Source organism: Silurus aristotelis (genome assembly GCF_946808225.1).
Source record: "Silurus aristotelis genome assembly, chromosome: 1".
Classification (NCBI taxonomy): Eukaryota; Metazoa; Chordata; class Actinopteri; order Siluriformes; family Siluridae; genus Silurus; species Silurus aristotelis.
The window spans coordinates 29,306,835-29,330,503 of record NC_139574.1 but is presented as its reverse complement, the minus strand read 5'-3'; the positions used below and the strand labels follow the sequence as shown (position 1 = coordinate 29,330,503).

The 23,669-nt window shown below is 38.8% G+C and overlaps 1 protein-coding gene across 6 annotated transcripts in view; it reads right to left on the bottom strand.

Annotated features, from left to right (window-relative positions):
• The window catches only part of LOC310741999 (F-actin-uncapping protein LRRC16A-like), a 53,224-nt gene that overhangs the window by 10,363 nt on the left and 19,192 nt on the right, over nucleotides 1-23,669 (bottom strand). For all 6 annotated transcript variants that reach the window (XR_014538116.1, XR_014538117.1, XM_083570489.1 and 3 more), the window contains exons 10-30: nucleotides 22,390-22,478; nucleotides 22,125-22,219; nucleotides 21,899-21,985; nucleotides 18,431-18,534; nucleotides 17,670-17,747; nucleotides 17,361-17,437; nucleotides 17,159-17,263; nucleotides 15,974-16,043; nucleotides 14,175-14,256; nucleotides 13,006-13,105; nucleotides 11,576-11,630; nucleotides 10,736-10,908; nucleotides 10,446-10,514; nucleotides 8,434-8,527; nucleotides 8,231-8,329; nucleotides 7,969-8,097; nucleotides 7,046-7,177; nucleotides 6,486-6,661; nucleotides 4,837-4,924; nucleotides 3,098-3,238; nucleotides 799-865 (exon numbers count right to left, since the gene is read on the bottom strand). Coding sequence is in view for 4 of the 6 variants with exons in the window: in XM_083570489.1 (XP_083426615.1) it covers nucleotides 799-865; nucleotides 3,098-3,238; nucleotides 4,837-4,924; nucleotides 6,486-6,661; nucleotides 7,046-7,177; nucleotides 7,969-8,097; nucleotides 8,231-8,329; nucleotides 8,434-8,527; nucleotides 10,446-10,514; nucleotides 10,736-10,908; nucleotides 11,576-11,630; nucleotides 13,006-13,105; nucleotides 14,175-14,256; nucleotides 15,974-16,043; nucleotides 17,159-17,263; nucleotides 17,361-17,437; nucleotides 17,670-17,747; nucleotides 18,431-18,534; nucleotides 21,899-21,985; nucleotides 22,125-22,219; nucleotides 22,390-22,478 (2,110 nt within the window). In the remaining 2 variants the exon portion in view is untranslated. The remainder of the gene's footprint in view (nucleotides 1-798; nucleotides 866-3,097; nucleotides 3,239-4,836; nucleotides 4,925-6,485; nucleotides 6,662-7,045; nucleotides 7,178-7,968; nucleotides 8,098-8,230; nucleotides 8,330-8,433; nucleotides 8,528-10,445; nucleotides 10,515-10,735; nucleotides 10,909-11,575; nucleotides 11,631-13,005; nucleotides 13,106-14,174; nucleotides 14,257-15,973; nucleotides 16,044-17,158; nucleotides 17,264-17,360; nucleotides 17,438-17,669; nucleotides 17,748-18,430; nucleotides 18,535-21,898; nucleotides 21,986-22,124; nucleotides 22,220-22,389; nucleotides 22,479-23,669) is intronic.

Genomic DNA, 23,669 nt, shown 5'->3' with positions numbered 1-23,669 from the left:
GAGTCGTCGCTGTGCTCTTGGGGTAATTGTGGTCGGCTGGCCACTCCTGGGAAGTTTCTCCACCGTTTCATGTATTGATATTTGTGAATAATGGCTCTCACTGTGGTTCACTTGACTCCCGAAGCTTTAGAAACTGCTTTATAACCTTTTTCAAAATGATAGATCTCAAATACATTATTTCTTATTTGTTTCTGAATTTCTTTGGATCTCAGCATGATGTCTCGCTTTTGAGGATCTTTTGGTCTACTTCACTTTGTCCTATTTAAGAGATTTCTTGATTGTGAACAGGTGTGGCAGTAATCAGGCATCGGTGTGACGAGAGAAATTCAACTCAGGTGTGATAAACCACAGTTTAAACATGGGGGCAAACACAGGGCCATGTAGTTTTCGATTTTGTTTTCCCTCAATAATAAAAACCTTCATTTACAAACTGCATGTTGTGTTCAATTGTGTTATCTTTTACTAATATTAAAATTATTTTGATGATCTGAAACATTAAAGTGTGACGAACATGCATAAAAATAAGAAACCAGGAAGGGGCAAACATTTTTCTCACACCACTGTATAAGTACTATAAAGAAATATAAAAAAAAAAAAATCCAAACTTGGTCAAGAAATTTTCACAGAATCGTACAAATTTGTCTAAAATATTCGGCTGCATTAGACACACAGACCCCCACATCTTTCAAAGTCTCAGATACTGGGTCTATCATATCCCCTTATTAAAGACCTGCCTGCCAGTTTGTCAATATACAGGAGTATTATTCTCAAGTTGAAATGAAAGTGTCTCAAGCTCACCAAATGCTCTGGAGACAGGCCTCAGCATCCGGCTATGAATGCTCTTCCTTTTTGACTTTGGAGTCATCTAGGAAAAGTATAAAAATATATATATAAAAAAAAAAAAAGTCAAGTTAATTAGTCAATTCCTAATTTTCAGTTCCCCAGTCCCCTAGATTTGTTGCATTTTCTGCTACAGGCTGTTAGCTTTTACTTGGATTACAAATATTCACAAATCATTGGGGCTCCTGAAAGATTCCCTAGAATACTGGACACCTATGAATGGAATACATACTGTATGCCATGGCACCTTAAAGGCATATTAAAATTGTCATTTCACCAATCACCATTTTTGAAAAAGTTGAAAAAACCTAGAGAACCCAGAAAAAAACAGAAACAGCAACTCAAAATCAAACCAGGTATTCAGGAGCTTTGAGGCAGGAACAATGCCTGCTCTATTAATATACTGCTCTAAATGGCTAAATACAAATGGGGCGTGTCCTGTTTGATTCAAGCTTTTATGGATGTTGGAATATTTTTAAACTAAATATGTAGTTGCTATAATGCAGGTCTTTTGCATATTTTGTAGTGCTGAGGTTCTTTATTAAACTTCATAAAAATAAAAAATAAATAAAACAAGTTGGCACAATTATTTTCCCTCTGGCTCAAACTGTCTTCATTATCAACCGACGAAGGAGAAAAGTGGTAGAGTCCTCAGAGAGGGAAAAGAGAGAAAGAGAGTGACTGTGAAAGAGAAAGAATGTTGTGAATGTGACTGGGAGGAGGCTCTGAACAACTCTGTGTGCTTCTTTGTGCTAGTAACTATAGCGAGGGGTGAGAGACATTCGCAGTGAGGAAAAAAAAGAAAGAGCATGAGTGGAAGAAAGAGGGATATATTGGGGGGCAGCTTGTACTTACACTGGTGCAGCACAAAGTCTCCATGAAGCAAATAATTAAGGGGTAAAAAAAGAAAAGCGGGAAGAGAAGAAAAGAGAAGAAAAGAGCAGAAAGAGAAGTAAAAAGCTCAGCTGTTCCAGAAATGAGAGAATTGCAGAATGAGAAAAAAAAGAAATTAAAAAAAAAAAAGCCTCAGAGTAGCTTATGCACATGAGCACCAAGGTCCTTTTCAAGAAATTAACCATCCATGGAGGGAAAATGTACACACAGGATGGACATATTCAGATTAGGACACCAACAAAAATGGTTTCCGAAATGTAAAGCTTAGCTTTTCTTGAAATTATTAAAAAAACTCCCTTTCGGCTTTTCATATTAGGGGTCGCCACACCGGACCATCCGCATGTTTGATTCGGCATGTTTTTACGCTGGAAGCCCTTCCTAACGCAACCCTCCCCATTTATCCAGGCTTGGGACCGGCACTAAGGCTTGTGCAACCCTAATGGCTGGGGTTGGTTCTCTGACAGAGGATTGAACCCGGGCTGCAGCGGTGAGAGCGCCGCATCCTAACCACTAGACCACCAGGGAACCTTTGAAATTCATAAAAATTGTTCCAAAAAATCCAAAAAAATGCAAACTATTTAAAAAACTGAACTCTTTCCCTACTCTAACTTTCTCACTACATAATAATTTCACGTTTTTGGTCATTTTAATGTTAATATTTACACCCAAAAAATCTTCTCATTGACACAAAAGCAGATATGAACATGTCTGCCCTGTTGCTATGTCTGACATCTATGCACTGCTGAAACAGCAATTGCAACAATGTAATTTGTTTAAGAGGATAGAAAGCTGCATGCAAAAGATGCACGATCACTTCTCATACTTTTCTCCAACTCATACATCATTTGCTGAATTTGATTTATTTTTATACAGTTTTTATAACTGTTGGGACTTGATCTTCAACCTTCTTGTCATGGAAAAAGAGTCTTAACCATGGAGCTACCACAATGATAAAAGCTGAGCTTCTCACCTTTCCTGATGAACAGAATGAACATGGGAAGAAAACATCAGGAAGCATGTTAGCCAATAAACATGATGCGACCAAAGACTGATAAAAGAATTTACACAGTGGACCCAGGAGTATTCTGATACACCTTTCCATTTTAGTACATTTTACATTTACAGCATTTGGCAAACACCCCTATTCAGAGCAACGTACAATTATCTCATTCATACAACTGAACAGTTGATTGTTAAGGGCCTTGCTCAAGGGCCCAACAGTGGCAGCTTGGTGGTGGTATTTACACTCAACCATCAGAATATTATGTACTGAATTCAAAAATTCCTCTAATTAGTCAACTGGACTGTTTTAAAACAAATCACCACCAGCTTCTGGAGCACCACTAGGAGATGAGACACTCACCATGCATGTCTCAAGATAATCCAGCCTCTCAGCTTCCAGCAGCTCCATGGTGTTCCGTTTGGAGGCTCTGACCTCGGAGACATCCATGTCCAGGGACTCCTGTTGTACAAGCGGGCGCCCTTTTCTCACTAGGTGCTCCGCCTGATGGGCCCAGAGAACATATAAGAACTCCTTTGGCAATACCCAACATTTAAAGCATAAAGTGATACCGCTTGGATGACATGCATACCACCACAATAATTTCAATGATTTGCTTACATAATACCAGTGGTGGACAGTAATGAATTAAATGTAATATGTTACTTTAATTAAGTAGCTTTTCGTGTATCTGTACTTTACATAAGTACTGTATTTCTTATTGGGGAGACTTTTACTTTTAACTTCACTACATTTCAAAGTCAAATATTTTACTTTTTACTCAACTACATTTTGCAAAATCAGTCACTCCTTTCTATTTATGAGCAGATAAAAAAATTAACTGGTCCAATTACAGTAGAGCGCGTTCTGCTTTTAACTTTAAACAGCATCTTGCCCGGGAACGGCACAGGGAATCCATGAAAAAAAAAATAAAAAATAACTGGCTCATTTGCACAGTTGCTTTGATTATTAGATCACGTCACGGTAAATGAACCTGGTCACGATTTGGAGTGTGCACCCACCGCCCGGAGAAGTTCCCTCACTTACACTCAGAAAGGGGAGACGGTGGTTGGGTGATGTCACGTCAATAAGGAGAGCTGAATCCAAATTCTAATTATGGATGACTTAAAAGTCTAAATGCTCTGGATCCCAATTCAGAAAAAAATAGGAAACAAGTAGGGGGGAAACTTGCAGAAGATAAAGGTGTGTATGAAGCTCTATCACTCATCTCATTATGATGATTGTATAAGCTAATGTATTTAATGAAATAGCCTTTTAACTATATATCACTTAGGTTATCCTGTGTTGCACTTATTGATTTGGTACCTTTAATTGAGGTGATGTCATAAAGGATTTTTGTGATTGTACTGAAAAGGTCCTGAACTGAGTTCAGTATGGGGAATCTCCAGTACAGCTTAAAGGCTAAGGATTTAAAAGACATATGATAAGGATATAGATTTTGTATGTATCTTATGGCTACATGTAGCCAAGGAGTTTATGGTTTCTGGTTCTGAGAGTTTTATCAATTGTGCACAATGACAAGTGTATTTAATTGTGCAATAAATGTATTAAGGGTAATATTTATACATTAAAGGGAGCTTGCAGAAATGTCTGCAAATTTGTGGACTGCTCAGAGAACATGTCTTACTCATCCAGTGACTGAAGCTAAAGCAGAGAGGAGTTTTTTAAAGCTGAAACGAATCAATGGGGGAGACGTTGGTTCATTGCGTGGTTCACCCAGGGTGGCATTCAAGCGGGAACCGCCATTGCCGCGAACATTATAGCCATAATAATTCATAGTATTTGGATACATAAGTACATTTAAAGGCAAATACTTTTGTATTTTTACTCAAGTTTAAAGGACCACTTTGATTTTTACTTAGTCATATTTTACATACTGCATCTCTACTTTTACTCAAGTACATGATTTGTGTACTTCATCCACCACTGCATGTTACAACATTCTGCATTGTTAAATGCAACAATATATGAATAAAAAGCTTAACAATATACTTTAACACATAATTACAGATTTTTTTTTCTCTCATTGGCGATACTATGGTATAAGTACTGGGACCCATACCTCCACAAAATCCACTCACCAGTGTACTCTGAGAACAAGAGAGAGCTTCCAAAATTTCATCGACAATTCGGTCGGAGAGAAATGAAGCCAGACTCAACTTCACTTCACTGCAAGACAAAAAAAAAAAAAAAAAAAGAAGATTGTGGTTGCTCAGAATATGTTAATTATGAAACACACATTCACATATACATACCTTCAAAAGGTATCAATTTTTAATATTTAATCACAGACCCCGCAGTTAGGCAAAGATCCTTTGCTACAGTTTGATCACAAGGAATCATAATCCTTGTGCTACAATCATATCTGAGAGATGATAGCATAATAAAGGCTAGAAAAGTGAACAGTGCAGCCTCGATACTCGCGGGGGTTACATTCTATGACCCCTCACGAGTAACAAAAAAAATCGCGAGGTGGCTCATTTTTCAAGGGGAATTGTACATGTACTGTAAACTCAACAAAAATTGTGAATTACTTGTCATAAATGTTTTATTTACTACTTTAAATGAATAATACAATAATATAGTTTTTAAACATTTTTTATGTAATTTATTACTACAAACTCTGTTTTGAAATGTTACTCTGAACTTTCGAGCCACTCGCGGCTACTTGCGAACTATCAGATTTTTCGCGAGTTACTCTTAGTCTGGTTTCAAATGAAAAGTTACAAACTATCGAGGTCACGAGGGTCAAGATCGCGAGTATCGAGGTTTCACTGTAGAGTTATTTTGACAAACAGTGGCTTCAATGGCAGCACAGGTTCCTGTAAGCACCCCAATAACTTTTAGCAAAAATATTCTGCCATGTAATTATGTCATAATTCTGCCTAAAAAATTTCTTAAAGAAAATGTTTTTTAAAGAAAATATCAAACCAGATCATGTAAATGCCAGTTCTGGATAGTGTACTGTATCTCAAGTTTATTTACAGTGCCACTATACACCATTAGATCAAATTTCCAGAATATTAGGGACGATGTGGAGCAACAAAGACCAACAAATATGGGTCTGAATCATCAAGATGTCTAAATCTTAATAAAACGTACTGGCTATCAGTGTAGTGCACTTGACACAGTAATCCCATTGTTTCTGTCTGGTTTGAACGAAAGTGCAATTACAGCTTTAAATAATGACAGAAAAAGAAAAATTGTTGCCTGAACACCAACGCTTTAAAAATCAATGTTGTCTTGCAATATCTTGAAGAGGATCTTTTAGCTACTGTTAGACAGTTCTGATTTCAGGGCTTTTATGCATCATCAAACTTAGGATTTAGTTTCAGAAAATTTGAAGATGATTGAGACCAGCAAGCATAGCTTTTTTAGTTTCTAATTTATGGAGAACCCAACCTTTTAAAGAGAATGGGTTTGTGGAGAATGCTGTACTACAACAGTTTATTGCTGCTTTGAACAGTCCACATTTTTTTTTTAACACATATTGGTGAGCTAAAAAAAGCATATTTGGCTTTATTAAAAAAATGAACAATGATGATATCAACAAAGAGCTATAATATGCAAATTTGTTTTCATCTTTCTTTTATCTTTCCCCAAGTCTAGTTATTGGCTCAAGAGAAAAATCCAACATGATGCTGACCAAAACAAAAGAGGACCAGTGTATGTAATTTTTGTTTTATATTCTCCACAGATTTTTAGCACCTTTCTGAGCAGAGTATCTAACCTGATCTTGTTAATGATGTCAATGCCAGACTGCTCGAGCAGTGTGTTCTTGACGAAGCTTCGTGGAACGGTCATCTTTCCTGTCCCTGCTTTGATTAGCTCATGGCGCAGATTGGGTTTCCGCATTACGTGAGGACAGAGACTCTCTGCCCTGTCCACCATTGACTCTAAAAGACTCTGGAGATAAAGGTGGAGCAGAAAGATTTTGTGAAGTCTGGGAACATAGTGTTTAAAATATACAATAAGGGCAATAAGGAACATACAGCGGGGAAAATAAGTATTTGACACATCAGCATTTTTATCAGTAAGGGGATTTCTAAGTGGGCTATTGACAAGATTTCCACCAGATGTAGCCATCAAGCCAAATATTGAATTCATACAAAGAAATCAGAACATTTAAGTTGAGTCATACTAAATGTCATCATAAAATAAAGTGTATGATACTGGAAAACAAAAGCCACAAAAAAAAAATCTGGACTTTTATAAAACTTGTCAAGATCAATTTATTTCATTTCTGTAGGCATGGTGATGATGTTTTACATGTTGGTGTCACATTGTTACCTGGAGCTGCTCATCCATGACCTGAGCCACTTCTCCAGCCATGGACTCCAGTTTCTCCTGGATGGGACCGATTGAGGAACCATTTAACTCTTTTCGGGACGTGCCGCCTAGGTGGTACAGGTTAGGGAGGAGCTGTGGAGGGGAACAAGATGGATATTGATGTGTTCTAAAAAATATTTTATCATTGTAAATACATTAAAAAAAATATATATATTTTTTTTACTTTCTTGGGACAGAATGTTCATTATCTTCAGCTCAAGTGGTCTTCCATTAAGGAGAATAAACCTTTTACTGGCTGCATGTAGACTATATAGACAAATTTACCACAAAACTGTTATCACAAAGTTGGATGTATGCAGTCGTATGTCTGTGGATGAAGTAGCATTACATTTTCCCTTCAATTGAACTAGGGCATTTAAACCATTTCCAGCATTGCAATGCCCCTGTGCATTGCTTTGACCTCAACCCTGCACCTGCTGAACATCTTTGAAATTAATTCTTATGCTGATTGCACCAAAGGCCCCCTCACCCTATGCCAATACCTGTTATTACTAACATTATTGAGAGGTCTGGTGTCCACATTTTATCCATAAGTTATGTCAGCTGCAGGATAGTTTAGAACAATATACATTAGCAAAATCCACAACCTCTCTAAATGGATGTCTCAGTACTTAAGAAAAGAAAAACAATTCACAAATGCATCATGCTTGCAGTTGTACCACTAGAACAATCCTTTAACACATAATATAATATAATCATGTTTAACACTCTAGTATTTAAATAAATAAATATTATATATATATATATATATATATATATATATATATATATATATATATATATATATATATATATATATATATATATATATATATATATACACACACTAGAGTATATTATTTGTTTGTTTATTTATTTATTACTGTTTTTGAGTTTCTCGCATCCTTTATCAGGTTCTCTGCCATCTTGACATCTTCCAATATGGTGTCCTGTTCAGAGGTCTTCAGGGAGTTGAGATGGTCCTGAACCTTTAAGCAAATCCGGTCAATCATCTAGAGAAAAAGAGAAATTAACTCTCACATACTTCATGAGGACATGATTATATATATATATATATATTTGATTTTGTATTTTTTTGTTTTTAACGGTTCGATCATTGTAAGTTGAGAGTTGAGGTGTTCTCACCTGCTGTGTGGTGGTGGTGACGATGCCCTGTTGAAGACGATATGCTTGCTCCTGAACATATTTCCTAGTTTCATGATTCCTGAACAGGTAGTTCTCCATCTGGAGCAGAGAAAAGTAACATATTTCTGTTAAGAGTCTTGTAGTGGTTGAATGCGTATCAGTAAACATAAAAAAACTAAAGAGGAACTCTAGATGGTTCTTACCCTCATTAATGCATCCTCGGTTTTCTCTGGACTGGCCTTCAGTGCCTGAGATGCATCGATAATGGGGATGGGCATAAAGCGGATGGTAAAATTCCTGCAAAATTTGGTGAGATTTATACAAGAATACGTTATAGAGTATAAAATGTAATATATATATATATATATATATATATATATATATATATATATATATATATATATATATAAACCATGTTCATACATACATACATACATTAATACATATACAGTGGAACCCGGTTATCTCGCCCTCGGTTACCTCGACAACCCTATTAAGTCGACGTTTTTAAAGTGGAACCTCAAAATTCTCGCTTTTTCTAAGCATTTTTTTTAATCGGTTATGTCAACTTTTTTTTATGTCACCGAACCCTGATATCTCGAGCACAAGGGGGGAAAATTTGCCATTTAACGTCGGTTATCTCGATGCAGCCGCAGAAGAACTCGCGGAAGTGGCGGAAAAATCAAACTTTACAGCTGCTCCAGGTGTTGTATTGTATACTGGTGAATCTCTGCTGTTAGTTAGTGCACATATGCCTTTTGTTGTTAAATGTTATGCGATGAACGGGAGGCGAAAGCCGCGCTTGGCGGCGCGGAACGTGGGATGAGCAAAAGCATAGAATGAACACCGGCAGGATCGGGGGGGAATCCGCGGTGCGCTTTGGGAAGAAAAGAGCAGCCGGTGAGAGAGTCCCGGTGGGAAGACACGTACCGGGATACACATGAGCGATAACAACGACCGCCGTGAAACCACAATATACCAACAATAACGGACAGTGAGAGTGTGGAAGTTTAAATAGGAGCTGGTGATGATGCTAAACGAGCACCATATGTGCGCGATTGAAGCCGGGAGCTTCAGAGAAAGCGGCCGAGAAAACACCTGCCATGCCGAAGGGGGCCGAAGGGGGCGTGGCAGGTGGATTCCTGACAGATAAACATGTACTGTATGTATTTTTATAACATGCCTTCATCAAACAAATCGCGGCAACGCTGTTGTGTAAAAAAAAACCTTCAGAAACACGTGCATGCACATTCTCATTTATTAACGCACATCATGTACATAAAGAAATTTCAAGCACGTTAATATACTGCCGCCATTTTGATTTCCGTTTATCTCGATCATCGGTTACTTTGATGCTTTTTGGCGACCCCTAGGACATCAACATAACCGGGTTCCACTGTATATATATTATATATAAATAAATAAAAATGTGTGCACACAAACATACTGCGAGTGTGTGTGTGTGTGTGTGTGAGAATTGTAGGGTGGGTTGTTGGTCAGATGTCAGTAATTTTATATAAATTATTGTCCTAATCAAAGACAAACCTTTGCACAGCGATGCTATAATATTATACACAAAAAGCTCACATGAAACTAAAGATTCCTATCACTATAATGGTGACATCAAATCAACAAATGAAAAAATAATCATTCCTGCTAGCTTAAATTTTTTTTTTCATATAACCCCCCCCCCCCCTTTCACCCCTTCCTTACCCATCATGCTGATTATTCACCTTTTTCTATGCCCTTCTCTCCTGCCAATTATTGATCATCGTTCACAGATAAATAAATGCAGCAGCAGCCACTTACACCACTCCAGTGTTCACTATGCAAATGAGATTAAAATAAGGAAGACCGAGAAGGAAAGAGAGGGAGAGATTCAGAGCTAATATCCCATATTCCTCTCTCACCTAATCTCCTGTCATCAGTGTTGTAAATTAGAAAGCTGAGAGAATTGGTGATGATTTCAGAGAAAATGAGACGAGACACAAACACACACACTGTTTTAATCCTTTAAATATTAAATATTTCTGGGCTGCCTCTGTCAGAAGGACTCATGACTCAGTTCCCATCTAAAGAGTAAAAATAGACTGCTGTTAAAAAAAAAAAAAAAAGTCTAAATTGCATGAAAAATCACACACACACACACACACACACACACACACACACACACACACACACACACACACACACACACACTATTATCCACACATACTTCTCCAGAGCTGCAGCAACATCCTGAAGTCCCTGTGGGCTGACGTTGTTTCTGTCCCAAATGACAGTCCTGAAGAAACACAAACCAACATTTTATCTCTGTTCATAAGGTATCGCTCCTTAGATTACATACAGATTATTGCACTTTTACAAGGAGTATCCTTATCTGCTCTCAATATCTGAATATATTATCCTCTTACATCGGTTTCACTGGGAAAACTTCAGAACACTAAGCACGGCCCCTGAACCTGCTCATAGATACTCACCTAAATGTGTGTTTAAACCTCTCACCTGAGCTTGCTGTTAATCTGCAGGGCTTTAGCCAGCATTTTAGCCCCAAGGTCCCCCATCCCGTTCCCACTGATATCTACTCGTGTCAGAGAGCTGTTACTGCCCAGAGCATTCAGCACTAGACTCAACTCCCCCTTTAACTTCGAGTCAGCCAAAGACAGAGATGCCAAGGGCTGAAAAAGAGAGAGAGAGAGAGAGAGAGAGAGAGAGAGAGAGAGAGAGAGAGAGAGAGAGAGAGAGGGAGAGAGAGAGAGAGGGAGAATTGTATGGAAAATGCATATAAATAAGCAACATATCAATCAATTAATAATTATGAATATTTTAAAGCTATAAAATGATTAAAAAAACAATTACACCAATCAGGCATAACATTATGACCACCTGTCTAATAGAGTGTTGGTTCCATTTTGATGGCAAAACAGTCCTGACTCGTTGAGCATTAACATTTACTTCTTCAAGCAATTTGAGCTAAAGGAGCTGTTGGAGGAACGTCTGTTGGATCGTACCAAACGGCCCAGCGAGCTCCTGTACAACATGTCACTGGTTCACCACTGTTTCTTACTTGTAGCACTTTTGATAGATACTTACCCCTGCAGACCAGGAATATCCCACAAGAGCTGCAGTTTTTCATATGCACTAACCCAGTCACCTAGCCATCACAAGTTGGCTTTCCCTTAAATTCCTATGCTTGCCCATTTTTTTTTTTTTTACTTTGAGGACAAAATGTGCCATGATGAAGATATAACGGGTCATAATATTATAATATAATATTATAATGTAAATATTATGCCTGGTCGGTGTACATGTGTGGCAATAAATGTGAGAGTTAAAATTTCTCACTGATTCTTCCTCCTGGATCATGTGGACGAGACCGTCGAGGACCGGAGCCAGATTTCTAAAAGATACCAACAAACATTTAATACAACAGAATACACTCTCATTCACAACACAACACACAAATCATCATCCCCTTACTCTTTTTCACTCAACCTCTTTCTCATATCCATCATTCACACACATCCTTTCACTCGTTTTCATCCTCTATTCATCCCCACTCATTTTCACTCATTCTTTCAATCATCCCCACTCCTCCTCTCACTTACACTCATCCTCTCCATCACCACCACTCCTCCTCTCACTTACGCTCATCCTCTCCATCACCACCACTCCTCCTCTCACTTACGCTCATTCTCTCCATCACCACCACTCCTCCTTTCACTCACGCTCATCCTCTCCGTCACCACCACTCCTCCTCTCACTCACGCTCATCCTCTCCATCACCACCACTCCTCCTCTCACTCACGCTCATCCTCTCAATCACCACCACTCCTCCTCTCACTCACGCTCATCCTCTCCATCACCACCACTCCTCCTCTCACGCACGCTCATCCTCTCCGCCACCACCACTCCTCCTCTCACGCACGCTCATCCTCTCCGCCACCACCACTCCTCCTCTCACGCACGCTCATCCTCTCCGCCACCACCACTCCTCCTCTCACGCACGCTCATCCTCTCCGCCACCACCACTCCTCCTCTCACTCACGCTCATCCTCTCCGCCACCACCACTCCTCCTCTCACGCACGCTCATCCTCTCCGCCACCACCACTCCTCCTCTCACGCACGCTCATCCTCTCCGCCACCACCACTCCTCCTCTCACGCACGCTCATCCTCTCCGTCACCACCACTCCTCCTCTCACTCACGCTCATCCTCTCCGTCACCACCACTCCTCCTCTCACTCACGCTCATCCTCTCCGTCACCACCACTCCTCCTCTCACTCACGCTCATCCTCTCCATCACCACCGGTCACCACCACTCCTCCTCTCACTCACGCTCATCCTCTCCGTCACCACCACTCCTCCTCTCACTCACGCTCATCCTCTCCGTCACCACTACTCCTCCTCTCACTCACGCGCATCCTCTCCGTCACCACCACTCCTCCTCTCACTCACGCTCATCCTCTCCGTCACCACCACTCCTCCTCTCACTCACGCTCATCCTCTCCGTCACCACCACTCCTCCTCTCACTCACGCTCATCCTCTCCATCACCACCACTCCTCCTCTCACTCAGGCTCATCCTCTCCATCACCACCACTCCTCCTCTCACTCACGCTCATCCTCTCCATCATCACCACTTATCATCTCACGTGTTCTAATTCTCTCAATCATTCCCACTCACCCTTTCACTCGTTCACAACTTGTCCATCATACCCACTCATCCTATCAATCATCCCCACTCATCCTCATTCCTCATTCAATGATTCTCACTTTGATTTGATGTTGTTGAAGTTCTTGCCGAGGGAGAGGTGTCTGATAGATCGGTTCTTGGCAAGCCAGACCAGCAGCGTGCTCATGTCTGAGTCCAGACCTGAGAAACAGAGAGCAACAATACATTACTGGAAGTTTATAACTGTGTAATTACAGTCATCACAGGGTACAGAAGAATTAATTTTAATGGAAATAAAATAAAGATGTTCAGCTCTTAGTTCACTTCCAAATTATCACAGCATTAGCAAAAGCTGAAAAAACAAAAACAAAAAAACAGTAAACTAATCTGTACTTTTTAATGTAAATCCTAGTGTTAAATTTTTAATGACAGGAATTTTGAGCTAATAATCCTGCTCCGAGGCTCAACATAGTCTGTAACACAAGTTAATATAATGACTGGAGGATTCAACAGAAACTTCATTGGGGGTTTAATTAGAAGCATTCGGCTTATCAGAAGCCCTTAAAGAGTTTTGCATTAATCACTCTAAATCTAGCCCAGCTCATAATGAACCCCTGGAGGAATCAGGAAAAAAATATGATGATGACTCACACATGTGCTAGAGCCTCATCTCATAACATCATAAAATAAAAAAATTCATTTCAGACAAGGGTTTACATTCACTTTATATTCACCTTTTACATTCGTTTACATTAACGGCATTTGGCAGACGCCCTTATCGAGAACGAGTACAGCAGCTCTCCTAATAAATACATCCCGATACTGGTTTATTAGGTTGCAGACTAAGAATATAATCAGCTATAAAACTCTAATGATCATAGGATCATGATCAAAGGATCATAGTAATGAAAGGTGTTTTGTGAACAGTGAAGATTCTTGAGTGCAGTGTAGGAAGTAACATGGGCTCTGAGGTAGATGGGTGCAGTTTTGTAAGCAAGCATCAGATGCAGAAAGCCAGTAAAGAGAGATCAGCAATTGGGGTGGTGTAAGAGGACTTAGGAAAGTCATGCAGCTGCATTCCAAATCAGTTGTACAGTTCGAATGGTGCTCTGAAACAGACCCGCCAGAAGTGAGGTGCAGAAGTCCAGTCTTAAAATCATAAAGGCCTGAACAAGCACCCGAGTGGTCTGTGTACTGGGTTTCAACAGTGAAGTGTCCTGATAACAAAAGGAGCAAAATTGTGATGATTATCATCGTGTTTGTATCTCACCGTTATCAGAAATATCCAAACTGGAAATGTTGGGAATCTCAGCGATACAGCCTTCCAGGATCTGTGAGCCTCCAGAGCGAAGCTGCGAGACAAAACACAAACTGATGATAATAAAAACACCCACTGATAGCAATAAACACACATACAGCTTCTAATAAAGACACATACAAACATACACTGCTGCTAATATACACACAGATACTGCTGCTAATAAACGCACACATTGCTTGTAAAAAAAAAAAAAAAAAAAAAAAGACTGATACTAATAAACACACACACAGATACTAAAACACACTTACTGCTTCTAAAACACACACTGCTTGTAATAAACACACCGATATGAAAATACACACAGGTACTAAAACACACACTGCTCATAATAAACACAGATACTAATGAACATACACTGATACTAACACACACACTCTAATAAACACAATCACTGATTCTATTAAAAAACAAAAACTGCTTCTAGTGAACACACACACACACACACACACACACACACACACACACACACACACACACACACACACACACACACACACACACACACCTTTTAATAAACACTCTGTAAACAAACATCATTCACACAAAGAACTCTAACCAGCCAAAGTCTAAAATGACTATATAAGAAACCTAGAAGAAAAAAAAACAAGGAAAAACCTACAACGAAAATATAAATAAAACATCTGAAGCTTCTTTAAAGACATTAATGATCTCTTCCAGTGCAAGAGCCCTGATTTCAGTGTAGTGTAAACCTACATTGATAGTGTGCTAATGTTACAAACAAAATTGTGCTAATGAGAAAGAAACTTGGCTCATGAAACTTTCATTGACACAAAGCTGCAGTCTAGTTTGGTATGTGTTATGTTTTAACACAGGAAAACACAAAAAATCATACAAAAGATGAAATGTGTCCATGCATATAAACAAGCAATATACAAACGAACACACGACCCTGCAAAATGAGTTCTGTTGCCAAAGAATCATTGATGTTATTGTTTTCGGTCATTCAGAAATGTTTATGAAAGGTGTGTGTGTGTGTGTGTGTGTGTGTTAAAGCATGCAGTTACTGCTGTCTGTACTTACACATTGGCCAAGCTTTATGATGCATCATGGGAAAAGGAGGTGGGGCAAATTAGCAAAAGAAAAATAAAATTCTAGCATCATGCATCAGGCAAAAAGCGATGTGACAAACAATGAAAACAAATAAACAAATCAGGCGAAACAGCGTCATTACATAAACCAGAACACACGCACTTATAATAACTCTAGCACTGGTAAAAACATGCTTTAGAAATGATGCACAGTCCAAGTGATGTCATCAGTGTTTGCTTATAAGACTCAGAATCTTAGCATGTGTGAACTTGAAATGTGTGTGTGCTCAACGAACGAATACAAACACACACACTATAAGTATTGCAAAAGCTTCACTTTGCACTCTGCAGGGTTTCATTATGCTGAAATTCCCTTAGGAATGTCACATATTTGTGTGTAGGAGGGATTGTGGGAATTTTCCACTTAACCCTAACCCTTTTTTCCACAATCACACACTAAAACTGCAACTGGTGATTTTATTTTTTTGAGTACTTTTAGATTTTTTCAGTAATCTGAAAGATTTGACCTTTTATGCAGTCTCTTGGCAAAAACAAACATCAATTAATCTTTGTAAATATCTGTTACAGGAATTTATTTATTGAGCAGATTAGATATGATCTTCTGTACATGAAGCTCTACAGATGAAGTTCTGTGAGAAGTAAATAAATGATTAATGTGTGCTTATCTGCATATCTCACCTCACAGCAGCTGAGATCCAGAGACACCTCTTTAAGGTTGGGGTTACAGGCCAGGCCTAGCAGGAGTGCTCTACACAAACACAAACACATGTACACACACATAGCACTTATTTCATGTGTGAAGATTTGCCCAGATTGTGGTCACTAATAATGCAGATATTGATCACGAAAATGTTTTCAAAATGCATTTTTGACAGATTTCTGTAGAAATCAGTATGCAATCTAAATAATATTTGAATAGAAATAAATAGAAATAATAAATAAATAAATACTGGTGGTCAATGCCTATGACCTGGTTAATTAAAAAAATAATGGGAAATGCATCACTGCAATTTTTGTCAGAATTGTTAAACTGACAAAATTGAAAACATAATGCTAATTTCCCTGCAAAATCCATAAAACATTGTTTATTTTAGTAATGGAAAGGAAAATAAATATTGGTAGAAAATGTAAATGTTGTCTCATGAATGGGTCTGTGTGTCAGAGAGCCACCAGTCACGCCTCCCTCCAATGCTCACACACTCACTCAGCCTCTCCCTCCTACAAATCACCTACACCTGTCCTCCTCCTACTAATCACCTACACCTGTTCCCAATTTACCCGTCCCCTTTATAAGGTCCTTATGCTCCTTCACTCATGGTCCGAGCTACCAGTTATGACCATAGTTCACCTGGACTTCCTACTTCTCTGAATCCCTGTGCTTCCATGCTGCTTGCGACGCTTCTAAGGAGCACTCAGTTAAGTGTACCATTGGCTCAAGTCACATCTCAAATTTCCCTGTGTGTGTATGTTTAAACCAAATAAATGACATTTGATTTTACTCCCGGTTTCTGACGCCTGGTCTATCCATGACACTGTGGTGGTTTTAAAAAAATCTAAAAAAAATCTTTTTTTTTAAAAATTTTTAAATCCCACCATTACATGTGATAATGGTAAGTTGCCTAAAAACAATAAATTAGGCAAAAAAAAAAACAATATGCTTGTCAAAAATTAAAGAACAATAAGCAATAATAGTAATTTGATTTGAAGTCAGACATGAAATTTGGAAGTAAAAAAAAAAAGTTTTTACTACAGTCAACACAAAATTGATTTTCTTTGTTGTGAACTTCGCAAAATGAATGATTATGTAGATGAAATCAATTAACGCAAAAACATGGAAAGGGATTGAGTTATATATTTTTTTACTTTAAAGCCTCAGGAGGCAGTTTGGTCCCGGAGACATTGATGGTGTTGAGGCAGGCAACGCTGCTGAAGAACTGCTTGAATGCAGGAGGAATATCTTTACCTTTCCTGTATACACACACACACACACACACACACAGTCTAATTGGATATAATTGTGAATTAATCTGAATGAACAAGAGTAGAAAATTCTTTAGCTCCTCACCTGTGAACGAAGATGCTCTTTGAGACATTAAGAACGGAGAGATGCTGAAGAGAACCTTTCAGAAGAGCAGAGCAAAGCTACAGCACACACACATTGATGAAAGAAAAATGAATTGTTAATTAATTAATTGAATATGAAGAAAAGTGCAGAATAAAGTTTTTTAGCAAACAGTTGTTTTTTTAGATAAAGATCAGAGATTTAGTGTCATATCAAATGCTAATGCAATGCTCTACCAGTATTAGCAGTGTGTGTGTGTGTGTGTGTGTGTGTGCGTGCGTGCGTGAGCACATGTGCGAGTGTTGCGCTTACCGACTCGAGCGAGCAGTCTGTGTTCGACAAGTCCAGCGTGCTTAGGCTGTTCGGCTGACCAAGAAACTGATAAAAATGCTGTAGGAAAACAAAGCGACAGTCAGCTTTGGGGCTATTTGACATACCAACAAATGAAAAGTGGAGTAAAGCTTCTAGCTTAGACACAAATTTGTAAATAAAATTTGTAAATAAGCATAAATAGTTGTACTTCTGGAGAACCTTAAATGCCCTGAATTGTCCTTTATGGACTTCATGTGAATATGACCCCAGAAGGTGCAAATAAAAAGGTCCTTTGTGTAGAAAAAACAAACTGACAATTTTTTAAAAGTACCTGTGGAAAACCTTTAAAGAACCGCGGTTCCTACCATGTGCACTCTAAGAGTTCTCTGGTTATCCCTTTAGGGGAAGCCTATGTGGAACAGTGTACCGTTCACTTAGAGTGAAAGGGTGCATTTGCAGCATTCTTTGAAAGCTAAGGACCCTTAATTATGCAAACAACCATGGAAGAACCTTATTGTGCTTATAATGTACACTCCTTATAAACGTTCTTTCTAATCCTTACTAAGGTTCTAAGAATCGTGTGTTTTCTTATCACATGTAAAACCCTTATTTATTCAATTCATACTAAAAGGATGTTTTTAAAAAACATTTAGAAAGATTTACTATTCCTAAAAAGTTCCTATGAAAAACACTAGAACTGAATGCCAACTCATTAGCATCATTAGCGGCTTTAGCAGAGACATAAATAAAGGCATACTCACTGAGAGATCATCTCCACGCAGGAGGTTCCCTGAGAGGTCCAGGTAGCTGAGCGTGCTGGGCATGGACTGGTTAGAGCTCAGCGACTGGGCGAGGCTGTTCACCCCTTAATCATCACACACACACACACACACACACACACACACACACACACACACACACACACACACCACACAGTGTGTCATCACACCAGCACAATGTATGGAGGAACCACCTATAAAAGCTCTACATTGGTCTCTCAGCAAAAACTCACAGTATCACAGCGTGTATACTTTTGTGCAAGGTTTGAGAGGTCATTCACATCACAGGTCACAGAAGTGTACAATACATGTCAGACAGGGGCTTTAAGCTGAGCTTTCCAGACATCTGCATTGTTCCTCACAATTTGTAAAAAACAAAGATCACACTATGCATGTTCTGTCTTATAGAAAACCCACACAAACTAACTAAAGAACTCAATTGCAAAAAGTGTAATATCACAATTGGGCAATTCAGGAAAGAGTTTGTATTTGGAATAATAGTTGTTTAACGAATACAGGAAATCAAAACTATAATTTTTTTGTTTTAGCCTCATGTCCAATACACACCACACCTATTTTTTATTTACCGTAATTTACATAAATTATTTTTATTTTAAACATAACTAATGAACTTTACACAGGCTTTAACGAAAGAGAGTGTCTGTTACACGGTGTAATGGGAGAAATTTGTTGCGCTTCCTTTAGGAACTATATGTGTGCAAGATTAGGATTATGTCCTTATTATTTTCTGATGCTCATTTTTAAGTTTCTTTGACTAACCCATAACGCTGTTGCCAAGAAAAATAAAGAAGCACGAGTTTTGGGAACCTGTCTGTGCTTATATGATTTCTGTTGTAACTGGAGTTAGCGAGCTCTCCCTTCAACCAGACTCAACGCGTTACAACGGCTTGTATCTAAACAGTAGCCTACCAAGTAAGTCATTGTTCACTGTCTTCCTCCTTCCTTTCACAACTATTTCTCTCGGGAGTTTTTGTCGTGCGTTTAAAAAAATAAGTTTTTTCTCCCGATGCCGTGCAGCTCAGAACACAGGTGAGGTGCGTTTTTTCGTTTCCGTTAGGAAATTTCATTGGTCTAATGTTATGGGGTTCAGTTTTTTGGCTTGAAGTTTGTGAAACAGGGAAAAACCCAGGAAAAATCCATAAATTAGCCGCTTCGTTGTTTAAGTCGCGGGGTTCAAAACATGTGAAAAAAGTAGCGGCTTATAGTCCGAAAAATACGGTAACTCATCAGATACGAATTAGCCGTATGCCTACACGCCAGACTGTTACTCATGTGCCACCATATACCTTGCTGTTGCCAGGTCTCAGTTCATTTAAAGCATTTTTAAGTAACAACAGATACACAGGGTCATTATGACTTCCAGTCTGGAAAAGTACTGAGGTTCCCATGGAACCCCAGATCAATACGTGTATAAATAAGCAGCTATTACTCAGACGTCCAAATGGGAAACGATAATGATACAGAAAGAGTTTCTCAGGACAAAGACTAACTCACACTTTATTTATCTGTAATCTGTGCATTTTTTAACTTTATAAAATGTCTTTATTTTATCCAAGATTCTTCAGGGGCACAGACGTTTTAACTTTAGCATAATAAAATCATACTTATATATATATATATATATATATATATATACAGTGGGTACGGAAAGTATTCAGACCCCCTTAAATTTTTCACTCTTTGTTATATTGCAGCCATTTGCTAAAATCATTTAGGTTCATTCTTCTTCCTCATGAATGTACACACAGCACCCCATACTGACTGAAAAACACAGAATTGTTGACATTGTTGCAGATTTATTAAAAAAGAAAAACTGAAATATCACATGGTCCTAAGTATTCAGACCCTTTGCTCAGTATTTAGTAGAAGCCCCCTTTTGATCTAATACAGCCAGGAGTCTTCCTGGGAAAGATGCAACAAGTCTTTCACACCTGGATTTGGGGATCCTCTGCCATTCCTCCTTGCAGGTCCTCTCCAGTTCTGTCAGGTTGGATGGTAAACGTTGGTGGACAGCCATTTTCAGGTCTCTCCAGAGATGCTCAATTGGGTTTAAGTCAGGTCTCTGGCTGGGCCATTCAAGAACAGTCACGGAGTTGTTGTGAAGCCACTCCTTCGTTATTTTAGCTGTGTGCTTAGGGTCTTTGTCTTGTTGGAAGGTAAACCTTCAGCCCAGTCTGAGGTCCAGAGCACTCTGGAGAAGGTTTTTGTCCAGGATATCCCTGTACTTGGCCGCATTCATCTTTCCCTCGATTGCAACCAGTCGTCCTGTCCCTGCAGCTGAAAAACACCCCCACAGCTTGATGCTGCCACCACCATGCTTCACTGTTGGGACTGTATTGGACAGGTGATGAGCAGTGCCTGGTTTTCTCCACACATACCGCTTAGAATTAGGGCCAAAAAGTTCTATTTTGGTCTCATCAGACCAGATAATCTTATTTCTCACCATCTTGGAGTCCTTCAGGTGTTTTTTAGCAAACTCCATGCAGGCTTTCATGTGTCTTACACTGAGGAGAGGCTTCCGTCGGGCCACTCTGCAATAAAGCCCCGACTGGTGGAGGGCTGCAGTGATGGTTGAATTTCTACAACTTTCTCCCATCTCCTGACTGCATCTCTGGAGCTCAGCCACAGTGATCTTTGGGTTCTTCTTTACCTCTCTCACCAAGGCTCTTCTCCCCCGATAGCTCAGTTTGGCCGGACGGCCAGCTCTAGGAAGGGTTCTGGTCGTCCCAAACGTCTTCCATTTGAGGATTATGGAGGCCACTGTGCTCTTAGGAACCTTAAGTGCAGCAGAAATATTTTTGTAACCTTGGCCAGATCTGTGCCTTGCCACAATTCTGTCTCTGAGCTCTTCAGGCAGTTCCTTTGACCTCATGATTCTCATTTGCTCTAACATGCATTTTGATCTGGAAGGTCTTATATAGACAGGTGTGTGGCTTTCCTAATCAAGTCCAATCAGTATAATCAAACACAGCTGGACTCAAATGAAGGTGTAGAACCATCTCAAGGATGATCAGAAGAAATGGAAGCACCTGAGTTAAATATATGAGTGTCACAGCAAAGGGTCTGAATACTTAGGACCATGTGATATTTCAGTTTTTCTTTTTTAATAAATCTGCAACAATGTCAACAATTCTGTGTTTTTCTGTCAATATGAAGAGCTGTGTGTACATTCATGAGGAAGAAGAATGAACTTAAATGATTTTAGCAAATGGCTGCAATATAACAAAGAGTGAAAAATTTAAGGGGGTCTGAATACTTTCCGTACCCACTGTATATAATTCAAAGTAAGTGCCCCAATATTTAAATGAATTTGACTACATTATTCCCCTTGTCTGTTTCTAAAATTTCCTGAGGGGCGTGCAAACAGTGTGTAATGCCAGTGTTGTGTACTGAACTGGTTCAATGGTGATGAAGTGGTGAGGTGATTACCTTTGGGTGATAAGGAGGTTTTGGAGAGGTTGAGGTGTTTGAGGCCTTTACGGAGTTTAGCAAACTGAGCACCTAAAAAAGCAACTCCTGAAAAAGAAAAAACACAATAATCAGTAGCAGCAACAGCAACACCATGACTGCGTATAAACACACACACAAACACACTCGATCTGTATTTATGAAGCAGGAACACGTAGTAAACAAAAAATAGCAAACTCATCCCTACCTCTGTCCTCCAGAGGATTGTTGGCGAGGTTTAGATAATGCAGTCCTGAGTTGGAGTTACAAGAGAGAGCGTTTGCCAGCTTCTGTGCAAAATCACTGCAATAACACAGACATACAGACACATATCTACAAATAAATCGAAAAATAATAATAATAAAAAAAAATGCCCCACTCTTTAAATACACATACAGTAGGGAGTACAATCACATTCCAAGTGATTACACAGAAATAAAGCTGTGTGTGTGTGTGTGTGTGTCATTTCTTACACTTTGAGTCCTGCATTATCCAGGACAAGCTCCTCCAAACGACTGGAACGTGCAACAACTCTTAAAATCTGATCGCATACGTCTGCTGACTTTACACACACACACACACACACACACACACACACACACACACACACACACACACACACACACACACAAATCAAATATAGGTCCACATAATTACAGGACAATATTAATATGAACATTTTACAACTTACTTTCTGAAGTTTAAAAATTCTTTACCAAAAAATAAATAAATAAATAAATAAATTAATTAATCTCACTTTCAGAATTTCTAAAAAAATACATTTCTCTTAAGGTATAATATCATATCACTGTGTATGATTTGGAGAAAAAGACAAAAAACAGAGAGAAGGAAGAAAAAAAGAAAAGTTCACTGTACTTTTACACAGTACAAAATTTAATTTGAATTGGTTGGAAGGTAATTTATTTTCTGGTGTTTTGGGTAACTGTTCAAAAGTTGCCCAAGCCCCACCCATCTCTCACACACACACACACACACACACACACACACACACACACACACACACACACACACACACACACACACACACACACACACACACACACACACACACACACACACACACACACACTTTTAGATCCCATACTTGAAACACAAAGACTCTTTTATGTAAAAAGAAAAAAATAAAACATCTCCAAATCCCACATAAAGGGAAAATGAGAAGGACAACCTGAACCTCGGCTCTGATATTTAATCTTTGAATTTTCCCGGAACGCTTCTCTCCGACTGTACATGATTTTGGAATATTCTATCTATAAACTTATAGTGCTCAATTATTTATAACCCTCCTAATTCTCTGATAACCTACATTACAGTCTCATTCAAAATCCTGAGGAAACCTAACAAACCCAGTCTTAGTTTTAGTGATAAGAAACAAACATCATCCAGACTCTCCAAAATAAAGTTGTTTTTTTAACCCTGATAGAATGTATTTACTGGATCATCGATGAACAGTTTTAAGGAACTATGCCTTAATATCATCCCTCATTTCTTTCCATCAATTCCATCTAATGCAGGTGCTCGGTTTTTATCACCACTCCTAACAGACTGCTTTTATATTTATCTGAGTCATCCCAGTTTTTTCCAGAAGCCACACACTTTCTAAACAATGGAGCTCCAGGGAAAAAAAAAAAAAAAAAAGAAAAAAAAAAAGGACTATTCCTGTTAACCAGACAAAAACATGAAAATTATGAGTAGGACATGTGGCTTTGGATGGCTAAACTATGTGCAGCTG